The sequence below is a fragment of the Hypanus sabinus genome, chromosome 19, assembly GCF_030144855.1.
Source record: "Hypanus sabinus isolate sHypSab1 chromosome 19, sHypSab1.hap1, whole genome shotgun sequence".
NCBI classification, from domain to species: domain Eukaryota; kingdom Metazoa; phylum Chordata; class Chondrichthyes; order Myliobatiformes; family Dasyatidae; genus Hypanus; species Hypanus sabinus.
In genome coordinates, this window is record NC_082724.1 from 59056063 (window position 1) to 59080642 (window position 24580).

A 24580-nucleotide genomic window follows, 5' to 3' on the forward strand; every position below is an offset into this window, starting at 1 on the left:
ATCATCAGTGGGGACAGGAAAGGTTCCGGAGGACTGGAGGGTTGTGGATGTTGTTCCTTCATTCAAGAAAGGGAGTAGAGAAAGCCCAGGAAATTATAGACCAGTGAGTCTTACCTCAATGGTTGGTAAGCTGATGGAGAAGATCCTAAGGGGCAGGATTTATGAACATTTGGAGAGGTATAATATGATTAAGAGTAGTCAGCATGGCGTTGTCAAGGGCAGATCTTGCCTTATGAGCCTGATTGAATTTTTTGAGGATGTGACTAAACACATTGATGAAGGAAGAGCAGTAGATACAGTGTATATGGATTTCAGCAAGGCATGGGATCCAAGGGGACATTGCATTGTGGATCCAGAACTGGCTTGCCCACAGAAGGCAAAGAGTGGTTGTAGACTGGTCATATTCTGCATGGAGGTCGGTCAGCAGTGGATTGCCTCAGGGATCAGTTCTGGGAACCTTACTCTTCGTGATCTTTATGAATGACCTGGATGAGGAAGTAGAGGGATGGGTTAGTAAATTGGCTGATGACACAAAGGTTGGGGGTGTTGTGGATAGTGTGGAGGGTTGTCAGAGGTCACAGCGGGATATTGTTAGGATGCAAAACTGGGCTGAGAAGTGGCAGATGGAGTTCAACCCAGATAAGTGTGAAGTGGTTCATTTTGGTAGGTCAAATATAATGGCAGAATATAGTATTAATGGTAACACTCTTGGCAGTGTGGAGGATTAGAGGAATCTTGGGGTCCAAGTCCATAGGACGCTCAAAGCAGCTGCACAGGTTGACTCTGTGGTTAAGGTATTGGCCGTCATCAATCGTGGAATTGAATTTAGGAGCCGAGAGGTAATGTTGCAGCCATAAAGGACCCCGGTCAGACCCCACTTATAATACTGTGCTCAGTATTGGAAACCTCACTACAGGAAGGATGTGGAAACCATAGAAAGGGTGCAGAAGGGATTTACTAGGACGTTGCCTGGATTGGGGAGAATACCTTATGAGAATAGGTTGAGTGAACTCGGCCTTTTCTCCTTGGAGCGATGGAGGATGAGAGATGACCTGATAGAGGTGTATAAGATGATGAGAGGCATTGATCGTGTGGATGGTCAGAGGCTTCTTCCCAAGGCTGAAATGATTACCACAAAAGGACACAGGTTTAAGGTGCTGGGGAGTAGGTATAGAGGAGATGTCAGTGGGAAGTTTTTTACTCAGAGAGTGGTGAGTGCGTGGAATGGGCTGCCGGCCACGGTGGTGGAGGCAGCTATGATGGGGTCTTTTAAGAGGCTTTTAGGTAGTTACATGGAGCTTAGTAAAATAGATGGCTATAGGTAAGCCTAACAATTTCTGAGGTAGGGACATGTTCGGCACAACTTTGTGAGTTGAAGGGCCTGTAATGTGCTGTTGGTTTTCTATGTTTCTATTTCAATTTCACTCCAGGCATCTCCAAGCCTGAATGCTTAAAACCATAGTGAGCAAAATAGTTCTGAATTGCCTTACTGCTTCTTTCTCACCAACTGTAAGTGACAATAATCACTGCTTTTTGAACACAAACACAAACAACTGATGCTATTTAAAATCTGTTGTACATAATGTGGAGGATGAACCAGCATACAGGGAGGTTCCTGTTGGAATAGGAGGGGGTGAGTAAATTTGTAGGGGGTTTTGAAAGCATAATAGCAATACAGCAGGTGGGGAGATTGACTCAGATGAGAATGGCAAGTGAAGCAAGTCCAGTGGGCCAAGCAGACTGAGGCAGTTTAGGGGCATGAGAGAGCTGGCAGGCTTAAATACATTCTCACGTGAAAGTTGGTGATATATATCAGTGCCAGAGAAATTTTTGGAAATATATTCAAAGGGATAGCATTAATCAGCATGGGATTGTCCTGGAAACATGCTATCTCATTAATTTGATATAAGTTCAAAGATTGACGAAGGCAGGCTGGTCAACATTATCTATGTGAGCATTTGATAAGTCCTACATGATAGGTTGCCCAGAAGGTTAAGGCACAGGAGACATGATGTTAACTGGCTAATTGAATCCAAAATTGGTTTGGTGATAGGAGGCAGAGGTGATGTTAGAAGGATGTTTTCCTGAATGGACATCGATGACCAGTTGTGCGCTATATTGATAAATCTGTTGATGACACAAAGCTTGGTGTTTTGTGTGCTGTGGAAGGATGCCTAAGGCTACAGCAGGGTAGAGTTGGAAAGTTGGATAAAGCATTGGCAGATGGAATTTAATCCTGACAAGTGTGAGCTGATGTACATATATACATTGTTGCAATGAAATCCATAGTTCACTAAGACGGTGGTGAAGGATAAAAGCATAAAAGCTGGGATGTCATGTCAAACTTTTACAAACCAGTGGTTATGTGGCACTTGAAGTATTGTGTGCAGTTCAGCTATAGGAACAATGTGATTGCACTGGAGAGAGTGCAGAGGAGATTCTCCAGGACGTTGCCTGGACTGAAGGACTTTTGTCATTGGAGGTGCTGGATAGGCTGAGCTTGTTTACCCTTGAATGGAGGAGGCTGACTATGGATTTTTTTTTTCCCTGTAGTGAGGGTGTTTAAGATCAGAAGGCACATGTTAAAGGTGAGAGAGAAGAAGTCTGGAGGGAATCTGAGGGGAACGTCTCCCACACTGAGAACAGTTGATATCTGGAATACACTGCTAGAGGATGTGATAGAGAGAGACATTCTCAACAACACTTAACAATACCAGCATCTAGACAAGTACTTGAATAGCCAAGGCATGGAAGGCCAGCAACCTGATGCAAATAAATGAGATTAGAGTGGGTATCTACAATAACCAGCATGCAACAGGCCCTGCTGTTGTGGTTTACTGTATGACTGTAAGTCAGAAAATACCCATCTTTAGTGAACTTTGTTATTTGTATCAACAAGGGTAACCCTCCAATGAAGTTCACATCGTTTTGTCCATTCCTTGAATGAATAGCTGCAGGTTCACAAAGCCTACAAAGTTGATTAGCACCCTTAATGTAAGAACAGCACTTAAAATATACTTTTGCAAGAGATTAGATGAAATCTCCTTGGGAAAAGTGAATCTGACCCCAGCGAGAGGTAAGATGAAATGCAAATATCAGACCTGCCCCTTTCCATGTCAGTGCCTTAGACAACATTACTCTTATCTGCACAAGGGAATTAACTTGGAGATAATCTTTATAGTTTCAGGACTGTGGCTCCTTTTAATGTCAGTAAGTGCACCACTTAACAGACTGTAGGTCAGTCGTGGTCTTTGATTGTATAAAGACTGAATAATGCAGCAATACAATCAGAAAGCCTACAGCTGGCAGTCCTAAAGTGTCCTCCTGAAGAGCATCGTACTCACAGTTTTTGGAGTCAGGGGTGTACTTATCCATCAGCGCGATGAAATTGAGTAACAACTCGGTATTGTTGTCTGACTTGACTAGGTCCTTGCAGTATTCCCTAGGAGGAAATCCAAGTGTAAACACATTCCATGAGGGTAAAGTGGATACTGGCGTGGAAGAGACAGTGACAAGCCCTCACCCTCAAACCCCTAGGGTGTCACTCTGGTACAGGGAGAGGACAGTGATATGGAGGAGGATCATGCTGCGGAGGGTTCCCTACTCCTTAACGCAGACAGCCGGGCAATTACTGCTTACCATGCAGGGACAGGTGCCTTTAGGGAGTGGCCACAGCAGCCTGTGCATATGCCAGTGATTTCATAATGGTGAGGCACCAGGCCAAAGCAGGAAGATGCCCATTCCAGAGGAGGTACAAAAACAGGTCACAGCACTGGTGGGAGGCAGAGGGTGATGAGCAGGGTGGTGGCAGTGGTGTCAACTGGCTGATGGCATGTAAAGATTTGGGCTGCGTGGTGCATGATGAATGGTACAATGGGCAGACAGCGTGAAGTGACTGGGCAAGCGCGCACACATACACACAGCTACCTGGGAGCAATGAATACATGTCCCACCGTCTCAAAGGAGCTGGGTAACAAGGATTCAAAATCTGCAATAAAAAGGAACATTATCTGGGAACTACTGGCGAGGGGGAGGAGCACTGTTTCAGACATCTTATCGTCAGCACAGGAGAGGAGAAGAAATTACGCAGTTCGTAAAAAAATGAGGTAGAGAGATTGATCTGCGGGATCGAAGCAAACCTCAGGAGAACAGTTGTAGCCAATATGTTGCCCAGAAAACAAATTAACTTATGGAGCACAGAAATATTCGCCAATAAAAATGAGGTAATTCAGTCTTTTAGGACTATAAATAGTTTTAGGTAATTACCATTACATTTTTTTCACTATCTTCTATTCCACCAATTATAGCCAGCTACTGAATATCACTCAATAGGCATCAACATGGCCAAACTCTCCACATTACATGGAGACAATCAAACTGTGTTTTAAAAGGGTGGAGCATAGGATCCAGTTACAGACTAAAGGGGAGGAAGTGAATGGGGTGGGGTCCAAACAGCACTGATATCTCTTCAGCATCATTGAAGGGAAAGGGGGACAGGATGGGGAAGAGGGGTTAGTTAGTGAGAGAGGAAGAAAGAAAGAAAAAGAGAGAGAGCAGGACATTAAAGTTTCATACAAGAGGAAGCAAGTAACTAAAGGGAAAATATTCAGAGCAATGCAAAGGAAATTTCTAAGCCATTGTGGACATAACAAGACAGTGCACCAAGAGGGTTGGAAAAGGAAATTTGAGAAAGGGTCAGACGGGCAGGTAAATGGGCAAGCAGGCTGGGTGCAGTGGGGGGATAGGCACCGAACAAAGAGGGTGAGGGGAGGGGACCGAGATTAAGATACTTGCCCTTGCTGTTGTTTTGGACTGTGTGAATCCATCATAGAGAGAGAAAGCAGAAAAAAAGGGGTTGGGTAGGAAGGGGGTCACAAACAATATTTTATTCAATTACTATTTGAATAAAAATATTGTGTATAAATATACTGAGAATCTTGCAACTGACAAAATAAAAATCTCCAAAGAGCAAACAAACAGTTGCAAACATCTAGACCGATAGCTCTAGGTGCTCTGCACACAAGGCCAGCATGCGGTGGCCAAGGGCAAATGATTCCAAAGCTTTAGCAAACACAGCAAGCAAGTCCATACAATCCAGAGAAATTAAATTAAAAAAATAAAACAAATTAACAGAATGAAACAAAAAGCAAGAAAGAAACTGAAACCCAAGCAGAGCATGGTGAAAAGCATGCACATTTTCACAGACTCTGCATGGTTCGCTGCTTCAGAATCATTGTATATTCAAGAAGAAAGCAAGAGAAGGAGAGCCCAATTTTTGCCTCATAACCAGCTGGTTGGAATGTTAATTTTACATTGACTTTATTTTTTTGCTGCATTGCAAAATGCGGAGATCCACCATCTTCATGAAGCCTCTGTGTAATTGGCTAAACTCGGATAGTGAGCGGGGAAGCTTGCTTTCTATCAGTGCATTAGTTTTCTGCAGCCCAGTGACAGCTGGCGTGTCTGCAGGTTCAAGATCAGGCCAAAGGGCAGACAGACTGGCAACATATACTTACACTGAGCTTGAAGGATTTGGTCATCCAGCTTGGCATGAATATAATATTTACTATACGGCGGCAATACAAGAGCCAGGCTGGAAAGAGAACAGAGAGACAATGTCACAACTGGGTAGTCAACCTGGTTTCTCTGATGAACATGTTTTCAAAGATTAACTTTATTTGTCACATGTATATCAACGGTGAAATCAAATCAACAAGCATGTGCGGGGACAGGGGGCAGTCTGCGAGTGTTGTCGTGCTTCTGGTACCACGTTCACACCTCACTAACCCTAATCGTATGTCTTTGGCATGTGGGAGGAAACCGCAGTATCCAGAACAAACCTATCTAGTCACAGGGAGAACATACAAAATCCTTACAGGAATTGAACCCGAATCTTACAACTGGCACTGTAGTAGCAGAACACTAATCACCACACTGAATTCTGCTACTTCCATGGCATAATAATACATTTAGAACCATAGAAACATAGAACACTACAGCACGGTACAGGCCTTTCAGCCCTCCATGTTGTGCCGACCCATATAATCCTTAAATAAAAGTACTAAACCCACACAACCCATAACCTTCCATTTTTCTTTCATCCATGTGCCTGTCCCAGAGGCTCTTAAATACCCCTAATGTTTTAGCCTCCACCACCATCCCTGGCAAGTCATTCCAGGCACTCACAACCCTCTGTGTAAAAAACTTACCCCTGATATCTCCCCTAAACTTCCCTCCCTTAATTTTGTACATATGCCCTCTGGTGTTTGCTATTGGTGCCCTGGGAAACAGGTACTGACTATCCACCCTATCTATGCCTCTCATAATCTTGTAGACCTCTATCAAGTCCCCTCGCATTCTTTGGCGCTCCAAAGAGAAAAGTCCCAGCTCTGCTAACCTTGCTTCATATGACTTGTTCTCCAAACCAGGCAACATCCTGGTAAATCTCCTCTGCACCCTCTCCATAATATCCTTCCTATAATGAGGTGACCAGAATTGAACACAATCTTCGAGAAGTTGGTAGGTTGGTGGATATGTTAGTGAACTAGAGTGACACGACTATAAATAATAAGAGTTCAAAGCTTATCACAGCAGCCTGGGAATTTGAATTAAGTGGAGAAAAAGGACTTTTCAGTCAAGGTGACCATGAAATCATTGGAATAGCACAACTGTCAGACAGTGCATGAATGTCCTTTAGATTTGATGTCTTTCAATATGTTGTCTTTACTGGCTGAGGGCAATGCAATTTTGGACTCATTGCAATTTGATTGACTCTTTGATTCTCAAATTCTTTCTGAATTGGCCTAACAAGCCATTTTAATATTTCAAAGCCTCTTTTGCACAGACATCCTGCTTCATGGACTGCAGCAGTTGAAGAGAGGGGCTGTCCAATACCTTCTCAAATGGTATTAGTTGTGGAGAGATATAGCAAGGGCACAGGCCCTTTGGCCCGCCAAATCCATGCTGAACATCAACCACCTGAATACATATTAATTCCACATTAAGAATTCTGACCTAAAAGTGCATTGAATTAGGCCTCATTGAATTCTTTTGATCATGTGTCTGCATGTCTGATCCTCTCTTTTGAAGCTCAAAAGTCTCTCCAGTTTATTTCTTACCTGATCTCCTCAGTGGTTGAAGATCACTGCAATAGGGCCATTTTGTTTTGCACAATGCCCAAGGACCCCTGCATGGCAGAACTTTGAAGTCTCTTCAAGAGTCTATGCTTTAGGTCTCTGCTCCACTTCATGGAATAAGATAACGAATGCAGTGACAATTTAATGGTAGGCAGCATAGGGTTACATGGACTTAACCGAGAGAAGGGCTTCAATGGTCTGAGTGATCACAATGGTGGGCAGTAAAAGGGTTTGTGCATTACGTGAAGTCACCTCAATGGAGGGAAAAGCAAGGCCTCGTCATACATGAAAGATTTGAGTTGCAAGTGCTGTATTGAGTAGAAGTGCCAAGGCTCTGGTTTGTGAGGCTTTGGAGAGAGGAGGATGAGAAGAAAACAGGTAAGGTTTTCCTTTGACCTGTTCATCCAATTAGAGTAGCTGGGATGTCAGTTAGGGCAAAGGTCCTGTGACTTCACCTATGCATAGGAAGTGCAACAAGCTGCAGTTTCCAACTAACTGTATTAAGGAAATTTATCTGGAGCTGGACATACTTAGGAACATCTGGGAAGCTGGGAGCATTACAGATAAGAGTTTTAGCAAGGTAGTTGCACCTAAGATGCAGGCAGCAGATAACTGGATGACTGCCTGGAAAGACAGAGTGAAAAAGCAGATAGTACATGCCTCCCTGTGGTCATTCCCCTCAACAACAAGTATACTTTAGATAACATACACGAAATGCTGGAGAAAATCAGCAAGAGGCAGTTTTGCTGAGTTCCTTCAGCATTTTATGTGTGTTGCTCAAGATCTTCAGCAGACTCTCATGCTTAAGACTTGCTAATTTGGATATTGCTCATTGGGGTGGGGGTGGGGGGGGGGTGCAGAGAGGCACCTATCATGACTTAGCAGTGGCAGTCAGGTCAGTGGTACTGTGACTGGCTCTGAGGCTCAATGGGCAGGGAGAAGCCAGAAAGGGCAACACTGATAGGAGGCATGTTAGAGGGAGAGGCAGGAGGTTCTGTGCCAGGATTTCTGAAGTCATAGGGCGAAGGCATGAGAACGGTGTTGAGAGGGATGATGGATCAGCCACAATGGAATCAGATCAGAATTGATGGTCTGAGTGACCTAATTTCTTATATCTTATAATTTCTATGTCTTATGGCCTTATAATGTATTGCACCTTAGATGCCTACATCAAGGCAGCTTCTGACCAGGAAAGTAGGCAGCCAGAGGCTGTGGTGCAGATTGGTACCAATGACATAGGTAGAAAGGGAAATGAAGGCCTGTGCAGTGAGAATAGGAAGTTAGGAAAGAGGCTGAAAAGCAGGACTTCAAAGGTGTCATACTCCCATACTCCAGACAAAGGTGTCTGGATCATACTTGGTGACACATGATGACACATGTCAGTCAGGGCAGGAACAGATAGATAGAACAGAAGAATGTGTGGGGGCAGGATATCAGGTTCTTGCATCACTGAAACTACTTCTGGGGCAGGTTAGACCTGTACAAGAGGGACACGTTGCACTTTAATTGGTGGGGAAGTTTGTTGGTGCTACTTAGGAGGATTTAAACTAGTTCGGCAGGAGGATGGTAGCCAGAGCACCAGGTCATAAAGTGGAATGACTGAGAGATGTCATGACCTATCAGTACGGAAGAACAGGCAGGAGCAAGGCAATGACGTAATGAAACAGATAGGTTGAAATCTGTTTATTTTTACGTTAACTAACTGAACCATGCTCTTTAGTTCTTCACCCTTATGCTTAGTCGATAGAGGGACAAAGCTGGACACTTAATGTTGTAAGGGTTCATGGTGCGGGGCTCGTCTACCCTGTATGTAGAATTTGAAAACATGAAATATGCAATTGCTCTGAGGAGATTTATACTACAGGAAGAATAAGGAAGCGAATGTAAGGTTGAGGAAGCTAAACTCAAAAAGAGACCTTGAGGATTATAAAGATACTAGACTAGGGCTCGGGAGGGGAATTTGGAGAGCAAGGAGGGGCCATGACAAACTCTTACCAAGCAGGATTAAAGAGAATCCCAAGGCAATCTATGCAGGGCCTAATTAGGAACAGACAGCATGGTTTTGAGTCATTAAGTCATGTCTTCATTTCTAGTTCGACTTATTTTGAAGAGGTGATGAGGATGATTGATGTAATTTGAGCTGTGGATGCTGTCTACATAGATTTTTAGTAAAGCAATGGACTAGTTCCTACATGGTAGAATTATCCATAAGATTAAGAAGCTGGAATCCTCTGTGTCCTGATTCTGAATGAGTTTACCCAAGAGACAAATGGGAGAGGTTGACAGAGGGTAGTGATCAATAGGAATTATTCTGTCAGGAGGTCCATCTGCTGCATAAATTACTTGGATAAAAATGTGGCTTTGTAGATTAGCTGATGATACAAAGTGTCGTGGATAGTGTAAAAGATTGCCAGTGGGATATAGATAAGTTACAGATGTAGTAGGTGAAGTTTAATATGGCCAAGTGTGAGATTTACACTTTGGGTGACCAAGTGACAGTAAAGTGACAGCACACTATTTAATGGTCGGACCCTGAACAGTGATGATATGCAGAGGGATTTTGTCCCTGAAAGTGGCTGCACAGATTGACAGGGTAGTAAAGATGGCATACTGCATGCTTGCCTTTATTAGTTGAGGTATTGAGTTCAAGAATCAGGAAATTACGTTGAATTTTTATAAAACTTTGTTTAGGTTGTATTTAGGGTATTGCATTCAATTCTGGTGTCCCTATTATAGGAAGGATACAGAGGCTTCAGAGAGAGTGTAGAAGAAGTTTACCAGATGCAGCCTGGATTAAAGAGCACATGCTCTAAGGAAAGGTTGGATAATCTAAGGTTGTTTTCTCTGGAACAGCAGAAGCTGATAGAAGACCTGGTAGGATTTTATAAAATAATGAGAAGCAAAGACAGGGTATGCAATCATGCCCTACCTTTCCTCAATTTTACAACATTTGAGTCAATCCTAATAAGAATAGATATTAATAAATCTCAAACCTCGCAGTAAGATATACTGTAGTTCTCTGATATAGAGAGATCAATGCTACCAAAATACCCAGCATCAGAGCTCAGGCCTACACTCCTTGGCCACAATGGAACAGCCACCAAGTAATACTGCTGGGGCAGGTAACAATTCCAGAGTTAAGGATTGAGGCAAACATATTACCTGTAATCAGCAGTTTGAATTGGGATCCATGTGTATGTCCTATCTACTTCATCAATATATCTCTGAAAAAAGAAAGAGTACCAATTATTCGTATTCATATGATAGGCACCTGTATTCAAAGGATTGACTGGTAATTCACTGGATTTAACTTGAGCAATTTGTTTCTTCACCAAGAGCTAGCCTGACATCCAAGTTTTAAATTGTAGACTACTTCTCTCAACTCTGATAGTTTCCATTCACAGATCAGTGAATATAAAGTATTAGAAATCTGAAGGAGTTCCCTGGATTTCAGCTCTTTGCATGTGAGAGATAAAGAGCTATAGACTCAAACAGCAATATGGCACAGATACAGGTCGTTGAGTTCAGTCCATATCTCTTTAGCCCTGACCCTGCACATACCTATCCAAGTGCTTCTTAAATAATAGTACTTGCCCCAAGCACGTCCTCTGGCAACTCATTCCACAGGGGTTGGTGTTGGGATCAATGTGAAGAAGTTGCTCCTCTGGTCCCTTTTCAATCTTTCTCCTCTCATCCTAAATCTAGTTTTGGATTCCCATACTCTGTGGAAAAGACAGTCAATGTCCTCTTTATCTATACTCCTCATGATTTTATAAAGCTCTATAAGGCTACCCTTATTCTCCTATACTCCAAGGAATGAAGACCTGGCCAGCCTCTCCCTCTAACTCAGGCCCTCTAAATTGTTTCTACATTCTTTCCAGTTTAATTATGTCATTTCTATAACAGTGTTGTCAAATTTGCACACAGTTCTCAAAGTACGGCCTCAGCAATGACTTACACAACTGCAATATAATGACCCATCATCTTACTTGATGCCTTGACTGAGGAAGGCCTTGAGTGCTTGGTGATGGTGCCAATGCTTGCTTTTTTTGCCAGTGGGGAGAGAGGATTGTTGTTCGCTGCTGCTTACGTGTGGGAGGGAGGGGAGCTGTGGGGGGGGGGGTAGTTTGGTCCATGTTTAACTGTCGTTCATTCTTTGGGGCACTTCTCTGTTTTTGTGCAAACACAAGGAAATCTGAAGATGCTGGAATTTCAAGCACCACACACAAAATGCTGGTGGAACACAGCAGATCAGGCAGCATCTATAGGAAGAAGCACTGTCGACATTTTGGGCCGAGACCCTTGGTCAGGACTAACTGAAAAGAAAGATAGTAAGAGATTTGAAAGTAGGAGGGGGAGTGGGAAATGTGAAATGATAGGAGAAGACATGAGGGGCAGGGGTGAAGCTGAGAGCTGGAAAGGTGATTGGCAAAAGGAATACAGAGCTGGAGATGGGTAAGGATCATGGGACGGGAGGCCTAGGGAGAAAGAAAGGGGGAGGGGAGCACCAGAGGGAGATGGAGAGCAGGCAGAGTGATGGGCAGCAAGAGAGAAAAAGAAGGAGGAGGGGGAAAAAAAACTAAATATATCAGGGATGGGGTAAGGAGGGGAGGAGGGGCATTAACGGAAGTTAGAGAAGTCAATGTTCATGCCATCAGGTTGGAGGCTACCCAGCCAGTATATAAGGTGGTGTTCCTCCAACCTGAGTGTGGATTCATCTTGACAGTAGAGGAGGCCATGGATAGACATATCAGAATGGGAATGGGATGTGGAATTAAAATATGTGGCCACTGGGAGATCCTGCTTTCTCTGGCGGACCAAGCGTAGGTGTTCAGCAAAACGGTCTCCCAGTCTGCGTCGGGTCTCACCAATATAGAAAAGGCCACACCGGGAGCACTGGACGCAGTATACCACACCAGCCGACTCACAGGTGAAGTGTTGCCTCATCTGGAAGGACTGTCTGGGGCCCTGAATGGTGGTGAGGGAGGAAATGTAAGGGCAGGTGTAGAACTTGTTCCACTTACAAGGATAAGTGCCAGGAGGGAGATCGGTGGGAAGGGATGTGGGGACAAATGGACAAGTGAGTCGTGTAGGGAGTGATCCCTACAGAAAGCAGAAAGAAGGGGGGAGGGAAAGATGTGCTTGGTAGTGGGATCCTGTTGGAGGTGGTGGAAGTTACGGAGAATTATACGTTGGACCCGGAGGCTGGTGGGGTGGTAGGTGAGGACAAGGGGAACCTGTTTGTGGATGTTTGCGAAGAAAAAGCATTTCAGGATGTATATTGTATACAGTTCTCTGACATTAACTTGGACCTTGGAACCTGTAAATTAACCTTCTAAGGGTCTTGCACAAGGACTCCCAAGTCTCTCTGCACCTCTAATGTTTGAACTTTTTCCCCATTTAGGTAACAGCCCATACTATTGTTCCTTTTACCAAAGTGCATTAACATAACATTTCCCAACACTATTCCCTCTGTCACTTCTTTGTGCATTCTTCCAATTTAGTCTGGCTGCAATCACATTGCTTCCTCAGCTACCTACTTCATATCACTTCTATCACTTATCTTCATATCATTCGCAAACTTTGCCACAAAGCATTCTATTCCATTATCCAAATCATTGACAAGCATTGTGAAATTTGCAATTTTCCAGTCCTCCGGGACCATGCCAGAATCAAGTGATTCTTGAAAGATCATGACCAATGCATCAGTTATCTCTTCAGCAACCTCCTTCAGGACTCTGGGATGTAGTCTGGGATCTGGTCCAGGTGACTTATCCACCTTAAGACCTTTCAGTTTGCCTAGCACTTTTTCCTTTTTACGAAGTAATAGCAATGGCACTCACTCCTGCTCTCTGACACCCATGGACCTCTGGTACACTGCTATATTTTCCACAGTGAAGAAACATGTAAAGTACCCATTAAGTTCATCTGCTGCTTCTTTGTCCCCCATTACTACCTCACCAGTATCATTTTTCAGTGGTCCAATATCAACTCTCCCCTCCCTTTTACTCTTTAAATAACTGAAAAAAATTATTATCCTGCTTTATATTATTGGCTAATATGCCCTCATATTTAATCTTTTCCCTTCTTATAGCTTGTTAAGTTGCCTTTTGTTGGATTTTAAAAGCTTCCCAATCATCTAACTTCCCATGCACTTTTGCTACCTTATATGCCCTTTCCTTGGCTTTTATGCAGTTCTTAATTTCCTTTGTTAGCTACAGTTGCCTACCCCTGCCATTTCAGAACATCTTCCCCTATGAGACATATCTATCCTGTGCCTTGTGAACTATTCCCAGAAACTTCAGCCATCTCTGCTCTGCTGTTATCCCCACCAATACCCACCTATGAAAGCTCCTCTCTAATGCCTCTGTAATTCACCTTATTCCATTGCAATAATGATACATGTAATTTATGCTTTTCCCTCTCAAATTGAAGTATGAATTCAATGTTATTATGATCACTGCCTCCAAAGGGTTCCTTTATGCTAAGCTCCCTAACAAGATCTGGATTATTATACAATACCTGATCTAAGATAGCCTTTCCCCAAGTAGGCTCAAGCACAAGCTGCTCTAAAAAAGCCATTGCATTCTACATATTTCCTCTCTTGTGATGCCACACTAACCTGATTTTCCCAATTCCCATTCATAGTGAAAACCCCATTACAATTGAGTTATTACCCTTAGTACATGTCTTTTCCAGTTCCCTTTGCAATCTCAACCCCACATCTGCTCTACTATTTAGAGGCCTATGTATTACCATAATGTTTTTATTTACCTTTTCAGTTTCTTTACTCCACCCACAAAGATTCAACATTCTTTGACCTTTTGTCACCCCTTTCTAAAGATGTAATTTCATCTCTTACCAACAGAGCCTCTGCCTTCCTGCTTATCCTTTCGATATAAAGTATATCCTTTGATGTTAAACTCGTAACTATAGGCTTCTTTCAGCCATGACTCAGTGATGCCCACAACGTCAAACTGACCAATCTCTACTTGTGCCATGAGTTTAGCCACCTTATTCTGAATGCTGTGCACATTTAAAAACAGCACCTTCAGTCCTGCATCCTTTTGAATTTTGCCTCTATTATGCAATTTAGCAATTTGCTCTGTTTGCATTTGTACCCAATCATCAGCTTGTCCTTCCTTACATTCATGGTACATCCATCAGCTACCTGTAAAACTGCTGGCTCATCCTCAGCTCTATCATACTGATTCCTGTCCCCTTGACATATTATTTTAAATCATACCCAACAGCTCTTCATCAAGTTCATCAGGCACAACTCTCTACACCCAAAGCCATGCTGAAACCACCTAATCAGACTCTACGTATCCAAATGCTGGTAGATTCTGTCCCTCAGAATTCCCTCCACTAATTTCCTCACTACTGACTGAGCTGTGGTTTCCTGGCTTGTCCTTCATAAACTACAGAACGATCTTAGTCGCCTTCCCATTTTCAGGAACTTCACCAATGGCTGATAAAGAAGCAAACACCTTGACAAGACATACAACTGGCCCCACAAAGTCAGGTCATGCCCTGAGGATTTATCCATTTTAATGTTCTTTAAGGCTGCAATTAACATTAATGATCAACTGATGCAGATGTTGCCGATCAACACTAGTGCATGTCAGGAGTGTGTGCTTAGCCCACTGCTCTACTCTCTCTATACCCATGACTGTGTGGCTAGTTAAAGTTCAAATACCATCTATAAATTTGTTGACAAGTTGTTGATCGAATCTCAGATAGAGTGAGATATAACAACTAGTGGAGTGGTGTCGCAGCAATAAACTTGCAGTCAATGTCAGTAAGACGAAAGAGCTGATTGTGGACTTCAGAAAGGGGAAGATGAAGGAACACAAACCAATCCTCATAAGAGGGATCAGAAATGGAGAGAGTGAGTGGTTTCAAGTTCCTGGGTGTCAAGGTCTCTGAGGACCCAACCTGGCCCCAACATATCGATGCAGTTATAAAGAAGGCAAGACAGCAGCTAGACATCATTAGGGGTTTGAAGAGATCTGGTATGTCAACAAATACACCCAAAAACTTCTGTAGATGTACCATGGAGAGCATTCTGACAGGCTGAATCACTGTCCGGTATGGGGGGTGGGGGGGGGGGTGCGGGAATGGCTACTGCTCAGGACCGAAAGAAGCTACAGAGGGTTGGAAATTTAGTTGGCTCCATCTTGGGTACTAGCCTACAAAGCACCCAGGACATCTTCAAGGACTGTTTTCTCAGAAAGGCAGTGTCCATCATTAAAGATCTCCAGCACCCAGTGCCCTTTTCTCATTGTTACCATCAGGTAGGAGGTACAGAAGCCTAAAGGCACTCACTCAACGATTCAGGAAAAGGTTCTTTCCCTCTGCCATCTGATTCCTAAACCTGTGAACACTACCTCACTTTTTTAATATATATTATTTGTTTTTGCATGATTTTTAATCTATTCAAATACCTATACTGTTACTTATTTATTAATTTTTTTCTCTTCTTCTTTGATATTATGTATTCTATTGAACTGCTGCTGCTAAGTTAACCAATTCCATGGTACATGCCGGTGATAATAAACCTGATTATGATTATGATTCAGTTACCCTGTTGCTGTTAATATGAACATTTCCACTGGTTCCCCTTTTCACTTCAGCAACCAGGATTTTCTCCGGAGTAACACTGAGGAGGAATATTCATTAAGACAGAATGAAGAAGCTGACGATCCATGTCCCCTTTATGAATGGAAAATATATCTTAAGCCTGTTCATATGTTTTGGGGAGATATTATGTATTATCAGCTCACCTTCTTTCCCAGAAGGAAGGGCTGTCTTTTATTAAGAAAGAGATTTGCAAAATGAAATACTGATGCTTTTGAGGCCCATGCTTTGCTTTGAAGTGTTTTTCAGTTTCATTGGTGGTAAAGGTCCCCTGTGATTCAATCAATGAAGACAATACTCAGTGTAGCAAGAAGGTATTTGGCTTGTCTATCACTTTATCACATCTCACACATCAATACATTCTTTGTTTCTGAGTTATGTTTAAAAAATCAGCGGTTGTTTATGCAATGACAGTGGGAAATGGTCCGTTTTTGGTTGTCCTGCACTACCGGGGAGAATCTGAAGCAAGCTACTTCCAACAGCACCATGCTGATTAGCCAGCCATATGCTCAAGTCCTTCAATGTACAACTTCCTAACTCAAAAGACTAGAATGCCACTACAGAGAAGGTGCCACATTTCAGCCTTCATTAGTTGGAAAGAATAGCACAGCCAGATGTCTCAATGTCTATACCTTTGCATTCATCTCTTTACCAATACCATGTTGCAGGATCACATCAGACTATTTCATGAATATTTAATTAGTTGGTGTTTAATTAGAAGGCCAGCCTGCTTCCTCATTGTCGCTGTTTATAAAAAAAATACAAAGTTACATTCGAATGCTTAGATTACTTACCTCATCCAGGGACTTGGTTAGAGTTCGGATTGTCATATTCCCATATTTCTTATCAATCATGTTTCTCCGGATCTGTAGAAACAGAAATGAACATGGACAAGAAAAAGAAAAGGTATAACCTTTTGAAATTGTGATCCTTTCTTTAGAAACGGCTGTTAGTCAGTGAGAGCACTGGTTGCTGTTGGTGCTGAGGCCCTCTACTGGTTCAGATTGAATCTATCAGTGTGAGCATTTCAAGGATCAACTCTTTTAGCCATATACGTATGTTTACATGCATTAGGAATTTGCTTTGCTGTGTTGGTCAGATTGGGAAAAGCACCAAGAAAAAGCAACAAAAATTCAACAATGGTAAAAAATTAAAAAAGCAATACGAATATAGAGGTCCCATATATGGATAGGGAATAAAATATGCTTAAATACATAAACACTAGTAAATGCATTTACAATGTAAACAGCATTGCAAAAAGTGGTTTAAAATGTTTACAGTCCAGTGTAGTGATGGGCTAATAGAGGGGGTGGGGGCAGGACTAACTAGATCAGATTAAATGACTGGGGGAAGAAACTTTTAAGATGATGTTAAGTATTCTGTTTTAATTGCCCTATAGTGCTTTTCAGAAGCAAGCTTTTGGAAAATGCAGAGCGCAGCATTGCTAGTGTCCACAAGGAATTTTCCTGCATGCATCTTTGTCCTGGACACATACAAATCCTGCAGTGATGGTGGACTGCACCCAATGACCTTTTCTGCTGACCTGACAGTTTGCTGTCGTTTTGTATGTTGTGAAGGGATGCTGCACCAAACCAGTCAGTATTGACCCCAATATCAATGTGCTCTAAAAACAAGTATAATCTGAAGAACACTCAAACAACAGTTTGAAGTAGGCATTTCAGAATGAGATGATGTACAAAAAAGGATTAGAAAAGATGACGAAAAGTTGGTGGACATCAGTCTCAGAAGAAAGGGATCGTTTGGGTGCTAATTGTGAGCATCTCTAATAAGAGAGAGAGGAAATACTGGAGACAGAGCAAGAATAAAGTAAGCTTTCTACAGAAATATTGACCAACAGGAAAGACTAGATGGGATGAGGTTCCTCTGAAAGGGATAGTCCTAGAGATGGCAATGGTGGTGTTTTTAAAGACACAGTGATCTGTGTCCTTGGAGATGCAGCATCTGTGGATACAGCTGGGAATTTCCAGGACAGGTGAATACCATGAGGCCTAAGTGCATTCTGGATTGAGATGACCATTATAAATTGAAACTGTAAATATTGTGTACAGAGAGCATTGTATCTATAAATAAATATGAAGATGGGGATCACAGGCAGTAAATGAGACTGGATTGCTGTCCAATGAGCCCATGTGGACTCATTGGTACACCTATCCCTTCTTACCAAGACTCTAAGGCCAATCAAGAATCAAAAGATTAAAATCAAAGAACTCCAGGTCTTAGAAACCTGATATGAAAATCAAAAAAAAATGCTGAAGACACACAGCACAGATAGCATCTGTGCAAAGGAAAATGGTATTAATGCCTCGGGCTGAAGTTTCTCCACTGGCACTGCAAAAGAAAGGAAATAAGTTAGTTTTAAGTAGTGGAGAATGTTGGGGAAGATTGATTGTACAAAGGGAATATTTCTGATATGGTGAGGTCAGGTTACCATGAGATGAGCACTAGTGGAGTGAGATGCTTGATCATTTAATATGTGATGTTAGAAAGAGAGAAAATGGCAAGGTGAGCTGTAAGGTGAGACAGAGAGAGAGAGGAAACACCGGTGAAGGAATATGAGAGCTGCAAAATACGAGTTTTCGGGAATATATCAAACAATGTCGTGGAGACAGAGGCGAAGATAATATGACAAATTCACGGCAGTTCTGATACAGATGTAAAACAGGAGCTGTCTGAAAGTTGTTGAATTTAATCTTAAACCTAGAAGGTTGTAATGTACCCAGACAAACAAAAAAAAAATGGCTGTCCTTGCTTACTGTGGCTTTGTCATTCATGTAGCAGTCCTGGGAAGGGAGTTCAGAGCAGAAGCAAAAAGTGGCAAGCAACAGAGACACAGGGTTGACCCAGCAGCTTCAATACCCTCACTTCCTTTAATTGAGCTGCATTTGCTCTTCACAATATGACTACTCTGCACTGGAGAAATCAAATGCAATCAGGTGACAATATGACAATCTTGAGACCATAAGACCATAAGATATAGGAGCAGAATTAGGTCATTCAGCCCATCGAGTCTGCTCCACCATTCCAACATGGCTGATCCTGAATCACATTCAACCCCATACACATGCCTTCTCGCCGTATCTTTTGGTGCCCTGACCAATCAGGAAATGATCAACTCTTTGCCTAAGGAAATTCCTCTTTGCCTCTGTTCTAAAAGGATGCCCCTCAATTTTGAGGCTGTGCCCTCTGGTTCTGGATACCCACATCATATCCATATCCATCTTATCTAGTCCTTTCAACATTTCGCAGGTTTCAGTGAGATCCCGCTGCATTCTTCCAAATTCCAGTGAGTACAGGCCCAAGGCTACCAAAAGCTCTTCATATGTTAACCTCTTCATTCCTGGAATCATCGTCATGAACCTCCTCTGGATTCTCTCCAATAACAACACATCCTTTCTGAGATATACAGCCCAAAACTTTTGACAACATTCCAAATTTGACCTGACCAGTGTCTTATAAAGCCTCAGCATTATCTCCTCACTTTTATATTCTACTCCCCTTGAAATAACTGCCAAAATTATATTTGCCTTCTTTACAACAGACTCAACCTGTAATTTAACCTATTAGGAGTCTTACACAAGGACTCCTAAGTTCCTCTGCACCTCTGATGTTTGAACCCTCTTCCTATTTAAATAATAGTCTGCATTATTGTTCCTTTTACCAAAATGCATTATCATACATTTCCCAACACTGTATTCCATCTGTCACCTTTTTGCCCATTCTCCAATTTGCCTAAGTTCTGCGGCAATGGCATTGCTTCCTCAACACTACCTACCACTCTACCTGTCTTCATGTCATCCGCAAACTTTGCCACAAAGCCACCAATTCCATTATCTAAATCACTGACAAACAATGTGAAAAGTAGTGGTCCTAATACTGACCCCTGAGGAACATCACTTGTCACTGGCAGCCAACCAGAAAAGGCCCCCTTTATTCCCACTCACTGCCTCTTGCCTGTCAGCCATTCCTCTATCCATGCCAGTATCTTTCATGTAACGCCACAGGATTTTATCTTGTTAAGCAGCCTTATGTGTGGCATCTTATCAGATACCTTCTGAAAATCCAAGTAAATGATGTCCACTGCCTCTTCTTTGTCCTCCCTGCTTGTTATTTCCTTGAAGAACTCTAACAAGATTTCAAGGTCAGACAAGATTTCCCTTTACAGAAACCATGCTGAACTTGACTTTGTTATCATTGGTCTCCATGTACCTTGAAACCTCTTCCTTAATGATAGACTCCAACTCTTCCCCCACCACTGAGGTTAGTCTAGCTGGCATATCATTTCCTTTCTTTTGCCTTCCTAAAGTGTGGAGTGACATTTGCAATCTTCTAGTCCTCCGGGACTACATCAGAATCAAGTGATTCTTGAAAGATCCTGACCAATTCATCTGTTATCTTTTCAGCAATCTCTCTCAGGACTCTGGGATGTAGTCCATCGGTCCAGGTGACTTATCCAGCTTAAGACCTTTCAGTTTGCCTGGCATGGGAGCTAGAAATGACAAGTAATAAGGGCAATGTCACAATTGTAATGGGAGACTTCAATATGCAAGGGGATTGGAAGGTTGGTGTCATGCAATCTCAATTCCACATCTTGGCTACTATTTGGAAGTCTATATATGATAACCATAATGTTTTTTTCTACTCTTGCAGTTTCTTAACTCCAACCACAAAGATTCAACATTCTCTGACCCTATGTCACCTCTTTCTAATTTTAGAAAATGAATTATTTTTAGTGTTGATGGTCAGACTGCAGAAGGGTGGTTAGATTGCCTGTGAGTCCTAGAGGCTGCATTGAGATGAAGGACGTGACAGGGAATTGGATTGGAAGGAGTGACAACTTAATTGTAATGGAGACGCAGAGACTTCAAATACTGGATTCAGAAGCAACAAATATTATGCTGCAGGAACTCAGCAAGCCCAGCTTCTGTGGGGGGAGGGAACTGTCAGCACTTTGGGTCAAAACCCTGCATCAAGATTGAGAGTGTAACTCTTCCGAAGGGGATAAAGAAGAGAGAGGGAGGCGTGAGGCAGGAGCTGACAAGCACTAAGTAGATCCTGGTGAAGAAGTTTTGATGGGCAGATGCCACTGAAATATCCCAGCAAGCCACCATGTTATATCCTAATGGCTATTTTAATGTCTCAAGCACAGACTCTGCTGCAGGGTCTACATGTACCTGCGGGCAGGCTGAGCAACAGAGTTGGCAATTGCACTTGTGAAAATGCATGTTCCAGCTAATTACTGTTTCATTATGGCAGTTTTAACTCCTTTCTTTTCATTGTAGCCTTGACAAGACTTGATCCAAAGGACAGTAATGTTTTTGCTCCCTTCCTTGTTGGAGGAAGAGGACTACTATCTCGACTGATGCTGTAAAGGAGCAGTAATCATTTAGTATTAGCTATTGCTTCCAGCTGCAGTGTTGACATTTAACTTTCAGTAGGAGAGTTTTAGCTAATGGCCCTACTGGCCTAGTGTTTATTGTTTTTCTTTTCCTTCAAATTCTACAACAGCTCTCATTAAAGTTACTGAACTGTCAACCTGCTCAGTGTCTCTCTCTCTCTCTCTCCACACCTAGGCCATTTCCAAACGTTCTGACAGTTAAAGTACAAAGAGAATAAAACCAGATGAACCAACTTGCACTAACCTCACCCAACAGTACAGCGGTATCGACAGTGACTTTAGTAAGGCCTTCGATAAGATTCTGCATAATAGGCTGGTCCGTTAGTTTTGAGCCCTGGGACCCAGAACAGGATGGCAAAGTGGATGCAAAATTGGCTTGGTGATAGGATGCAGAGGTTTTCAGGGTAGAAATGTCAAGTAGTACAGGACATGCATCTAAGAAGAGAGAGGCAAGTTTAAAGTGGATGTGTGGGGCAAGCATTTTTACTGGGAGCAGCATGTGTCCAAAATATGTTGCAGGGGGAGTGGTGGAAGCAGATACAAAAGTGGAGTTTAAGAGGCTGTTAGACGGTCACATGAATATGCAGGGATAGAGGGATATGGATCATGTACAGATAGAAGAGAACTAGTTTAATTCATTACTGATTTTGGCACAGATATCGAGAGCAGAAGGGCCTGTTCCTGTGCTATGTTCTAAACAAGAGTAAAACTTACACCAAAAAATGGTAGTGCCCTGGGGATTATTAATGAAGAAAACCCTCAGGGCATGTCCATGAATCCCTTAAAGTTGCAGCACTGATAAAGAGGCATGAAGAAGGCATAGGTGATGCCTCCAACAGCCACATCTTTGATTGTGATGTTGTGTTAGAACACTGGTTTGCCACACTTGGAATATTGTGTGTAATACTAGTTGAGAAAAGGATGTGATTATGCTGGAAAGAATGCAGAGCAGATTCACCAGGACGTTGCCTAAAGTGGAACATTTCAATTATAAAGAGAGATTGCATAGGCTGGATTTGGTTTCCCAAAATTATGAGCAGATAACTAGATAGAGGGTGAGATTTTTTTCCCATGGAGCAGATGCCTCACACAAGATGGTACAAGTTACATAGCATAAGACAGAGGAGCAGAATTATGCCATTTCGCCCATCACGTCTGCCAATCTACCTTCTCCTTCTATCTCTTCACGCCCTGACTAATCAAGAATCTATCAACGTCTGCCTTAAATACAAACATTTGTGTATTTGGCCTTCATAGCTGCCTGTGACAACAAATTCCACAGATTCACCACTCTCTGGCTAAAGAAATTTCTCCTCATCTCCATTCTAAAAGGACACCCCTCTATTCGGAGGCTGTGTCCTTTGGACTTAGACTCTCCCACCATAGGAAACACACTCTTCACATTCACTCTATTGATGCCTTTCAACATTTGATAGATTTCAATGCGGTCACCCCTCATTCTTCTGAACTCCAGTGAGTAGAGGTCCAGAGTCATCAAATGTTCTTCATATGACAAGCCTTTCAATCCCGGGATCATCTTTGTGAACCTGCTTTGAACCCTCTCTGATGTCAGAACATCCTTTCTCAGATCTCAAACCTGGGTGCTGACCTTACAGAACAGAAGTAAGGAGAAACTTATTTTAGCCATAGAGTGTTGAACCTGTGGAATGCTCTGCTGCAGACTGCGGTGGAAACCAAGTCCGTGGGTATATTCAAAGCAGAAGTTGATAGATTCCTGATCGTTCGGGGCAACAAGGGATATGATGAGAGGGCAGGTGTAGGGGTTGAATGGGATCCGATCAGCCATGATGAAATGGCGGAGTGGACTCAATGGGTTGGATGACCTAATTATGCTCCAATGTCTTATGGTCTAAAACTGTTCACAATACAAGTGAGGCCTCACCCAGTACTTTGTAAAGCTTCGACCTTGTTTTTATATTTTAGTCTTCTTGAAATGAACGCTAAGGTTGCATTTGGCTTCTTCCTAATGACTCAATCTGCAAATTAACCTTTAGGGAATCCTGCACAAAGAATCCCAAGTCCCTTTACATTTTAGATTTTTGATTTTTTTCTCCATTTAGAAAATAGTCTTTGCTTTCATTTCTTCTACCAAAGTGCATGACCATCCACTTCCCAACACTGTATTCCATCTGCCACTTCTTTACCCATTCTCCTAATCTATCCATATAACCATATAACAATCACAGCATGGAAACAGGCCATCTCGGCCCTCCTAGTCCGTGCCGAACTCTTAATCTCACCTAGTCCCACCTACCCGCACTCAGCCCATAACTCTCCACTCCTTTCCTGTCCATATACCTATCCAATTTTACAAATGACACAACTGAACTGGCCTCTACTACTTCTACAGGAAGCTCATTCCACACAGCTATCACTCTCTGAGTAAAGAAATACCCCCTTGTGTTTCCCTTAAACTTCTGCCCCCTAACTCTCAAATCATGTCCTCTCGTTTGAATCTCGTTTGAATCTCAATGGAAACAGCCTATTCACGTCAACTCTATCTATCCCTCACAAAATTTTAAATACCTCGATCAAATCCCCCCTCAACCTTCTACGCTCCAATGAATAGAGACCTAACTTGTTCAACCTTTCTCTGTAACTTAAGTGCTGAAACCTAGGTAACATCCTAGTAAATCGTCTCTGCACTCTCTCTAATTTATTGATATCTTTCCTATAATTCAGTGACCAGAAATGTACACAATATTCCAAATTTGGCCTTACCAATGCCTTGTACAATTTTAACATTACATCCCAACTTCTGTACTCAATGCTCTGATTTATAAAGGCCAGCATTCCAAAAGCCTTCTTCACCACCCTATCTACATGAGACTCCACCTTCAGGGAACTATGCACTGTTATTCCTAGATCTCTCTGCTCCACTGCATTCCTCAATGCCCTACCATTTACCCTGTATGTTCTATTTCAATTATTCCTGCGAAAATGTAGAACCTCACACTTCTCAGCATTAAACTCCATCTGCCAATGTTCAGCCCATTCTTCTAACTGGCATAAATCTCCCTGCAAGCTTTGAAAACCCACCTCATTATCCACAACACCTCCTACCTTAGTATCATCGGCATACTTACTAATCCAATTTACCACCCTATCATCCAGATCATTTATGTATATTACAAACAAACCCTTCTGCAGCCTCTCTACTTCCTCAAAACTTCCTGCCCCTCCATCTATCTTCACATGATCTGCAAATTTAGCCATAAAGCCATCAATCCCATCATCCAAGTTATTGACATATAATGTAAAGAGAAGCAATCCCAACACAGATTCCTGTGGAACACCACTAGCCACCAGCAGCCAACCAGAAAAGGCTCCACTCTTTACCTTGTGCCAATCAGCCAATGCTTTATCT

General features: G+C 42.5%; 1 protein-coding gene across 13 annotated transcripts in view; it reads right to left on the minus strand.

Moving 5' to 3' along the window:
• The window catches only part of cacna2d2a (calcium channel, voltage-dependent, alpha 2/delta subunit 2a), a 909486-nt gene that overhangs the window by 107200 nt on the left and 777706 nt on the right, over positions 1-24580 (minus strand). For 10 of the 13 annotated variants that reach the window (XM_059944500.1, XM_059944501.1, XM_059944498.1 and 7 more), the window contains 6 exons: positions 16571-16642; positions 10299-10360; positions 5517-5593; positions 4795-4812; positions 3928-3988; positions 3345-3442 (listed from right to left, as the gene is read on the minus strand). In XM_059944500.1, the coding sequence (XP_059800483.1) occupies positions 3345-3442; positions 3928-3988; positions 4795-4812; positions 5517-5593; positions 10299-10360; positions 16571-16642 (388 nt within the window). The remainder of the gene's footprint in view (positions 1-3344; positions 3443-3927; positions 3989-4794; positions 4813-5516; positions 5594-10298; positions 10361-16570; positions 16643-24580) is intronic. The other 3 variants (XM_059944510.1, XM_059944502.1, XM_059944499.1) reach the window with 1 other exon arrangement.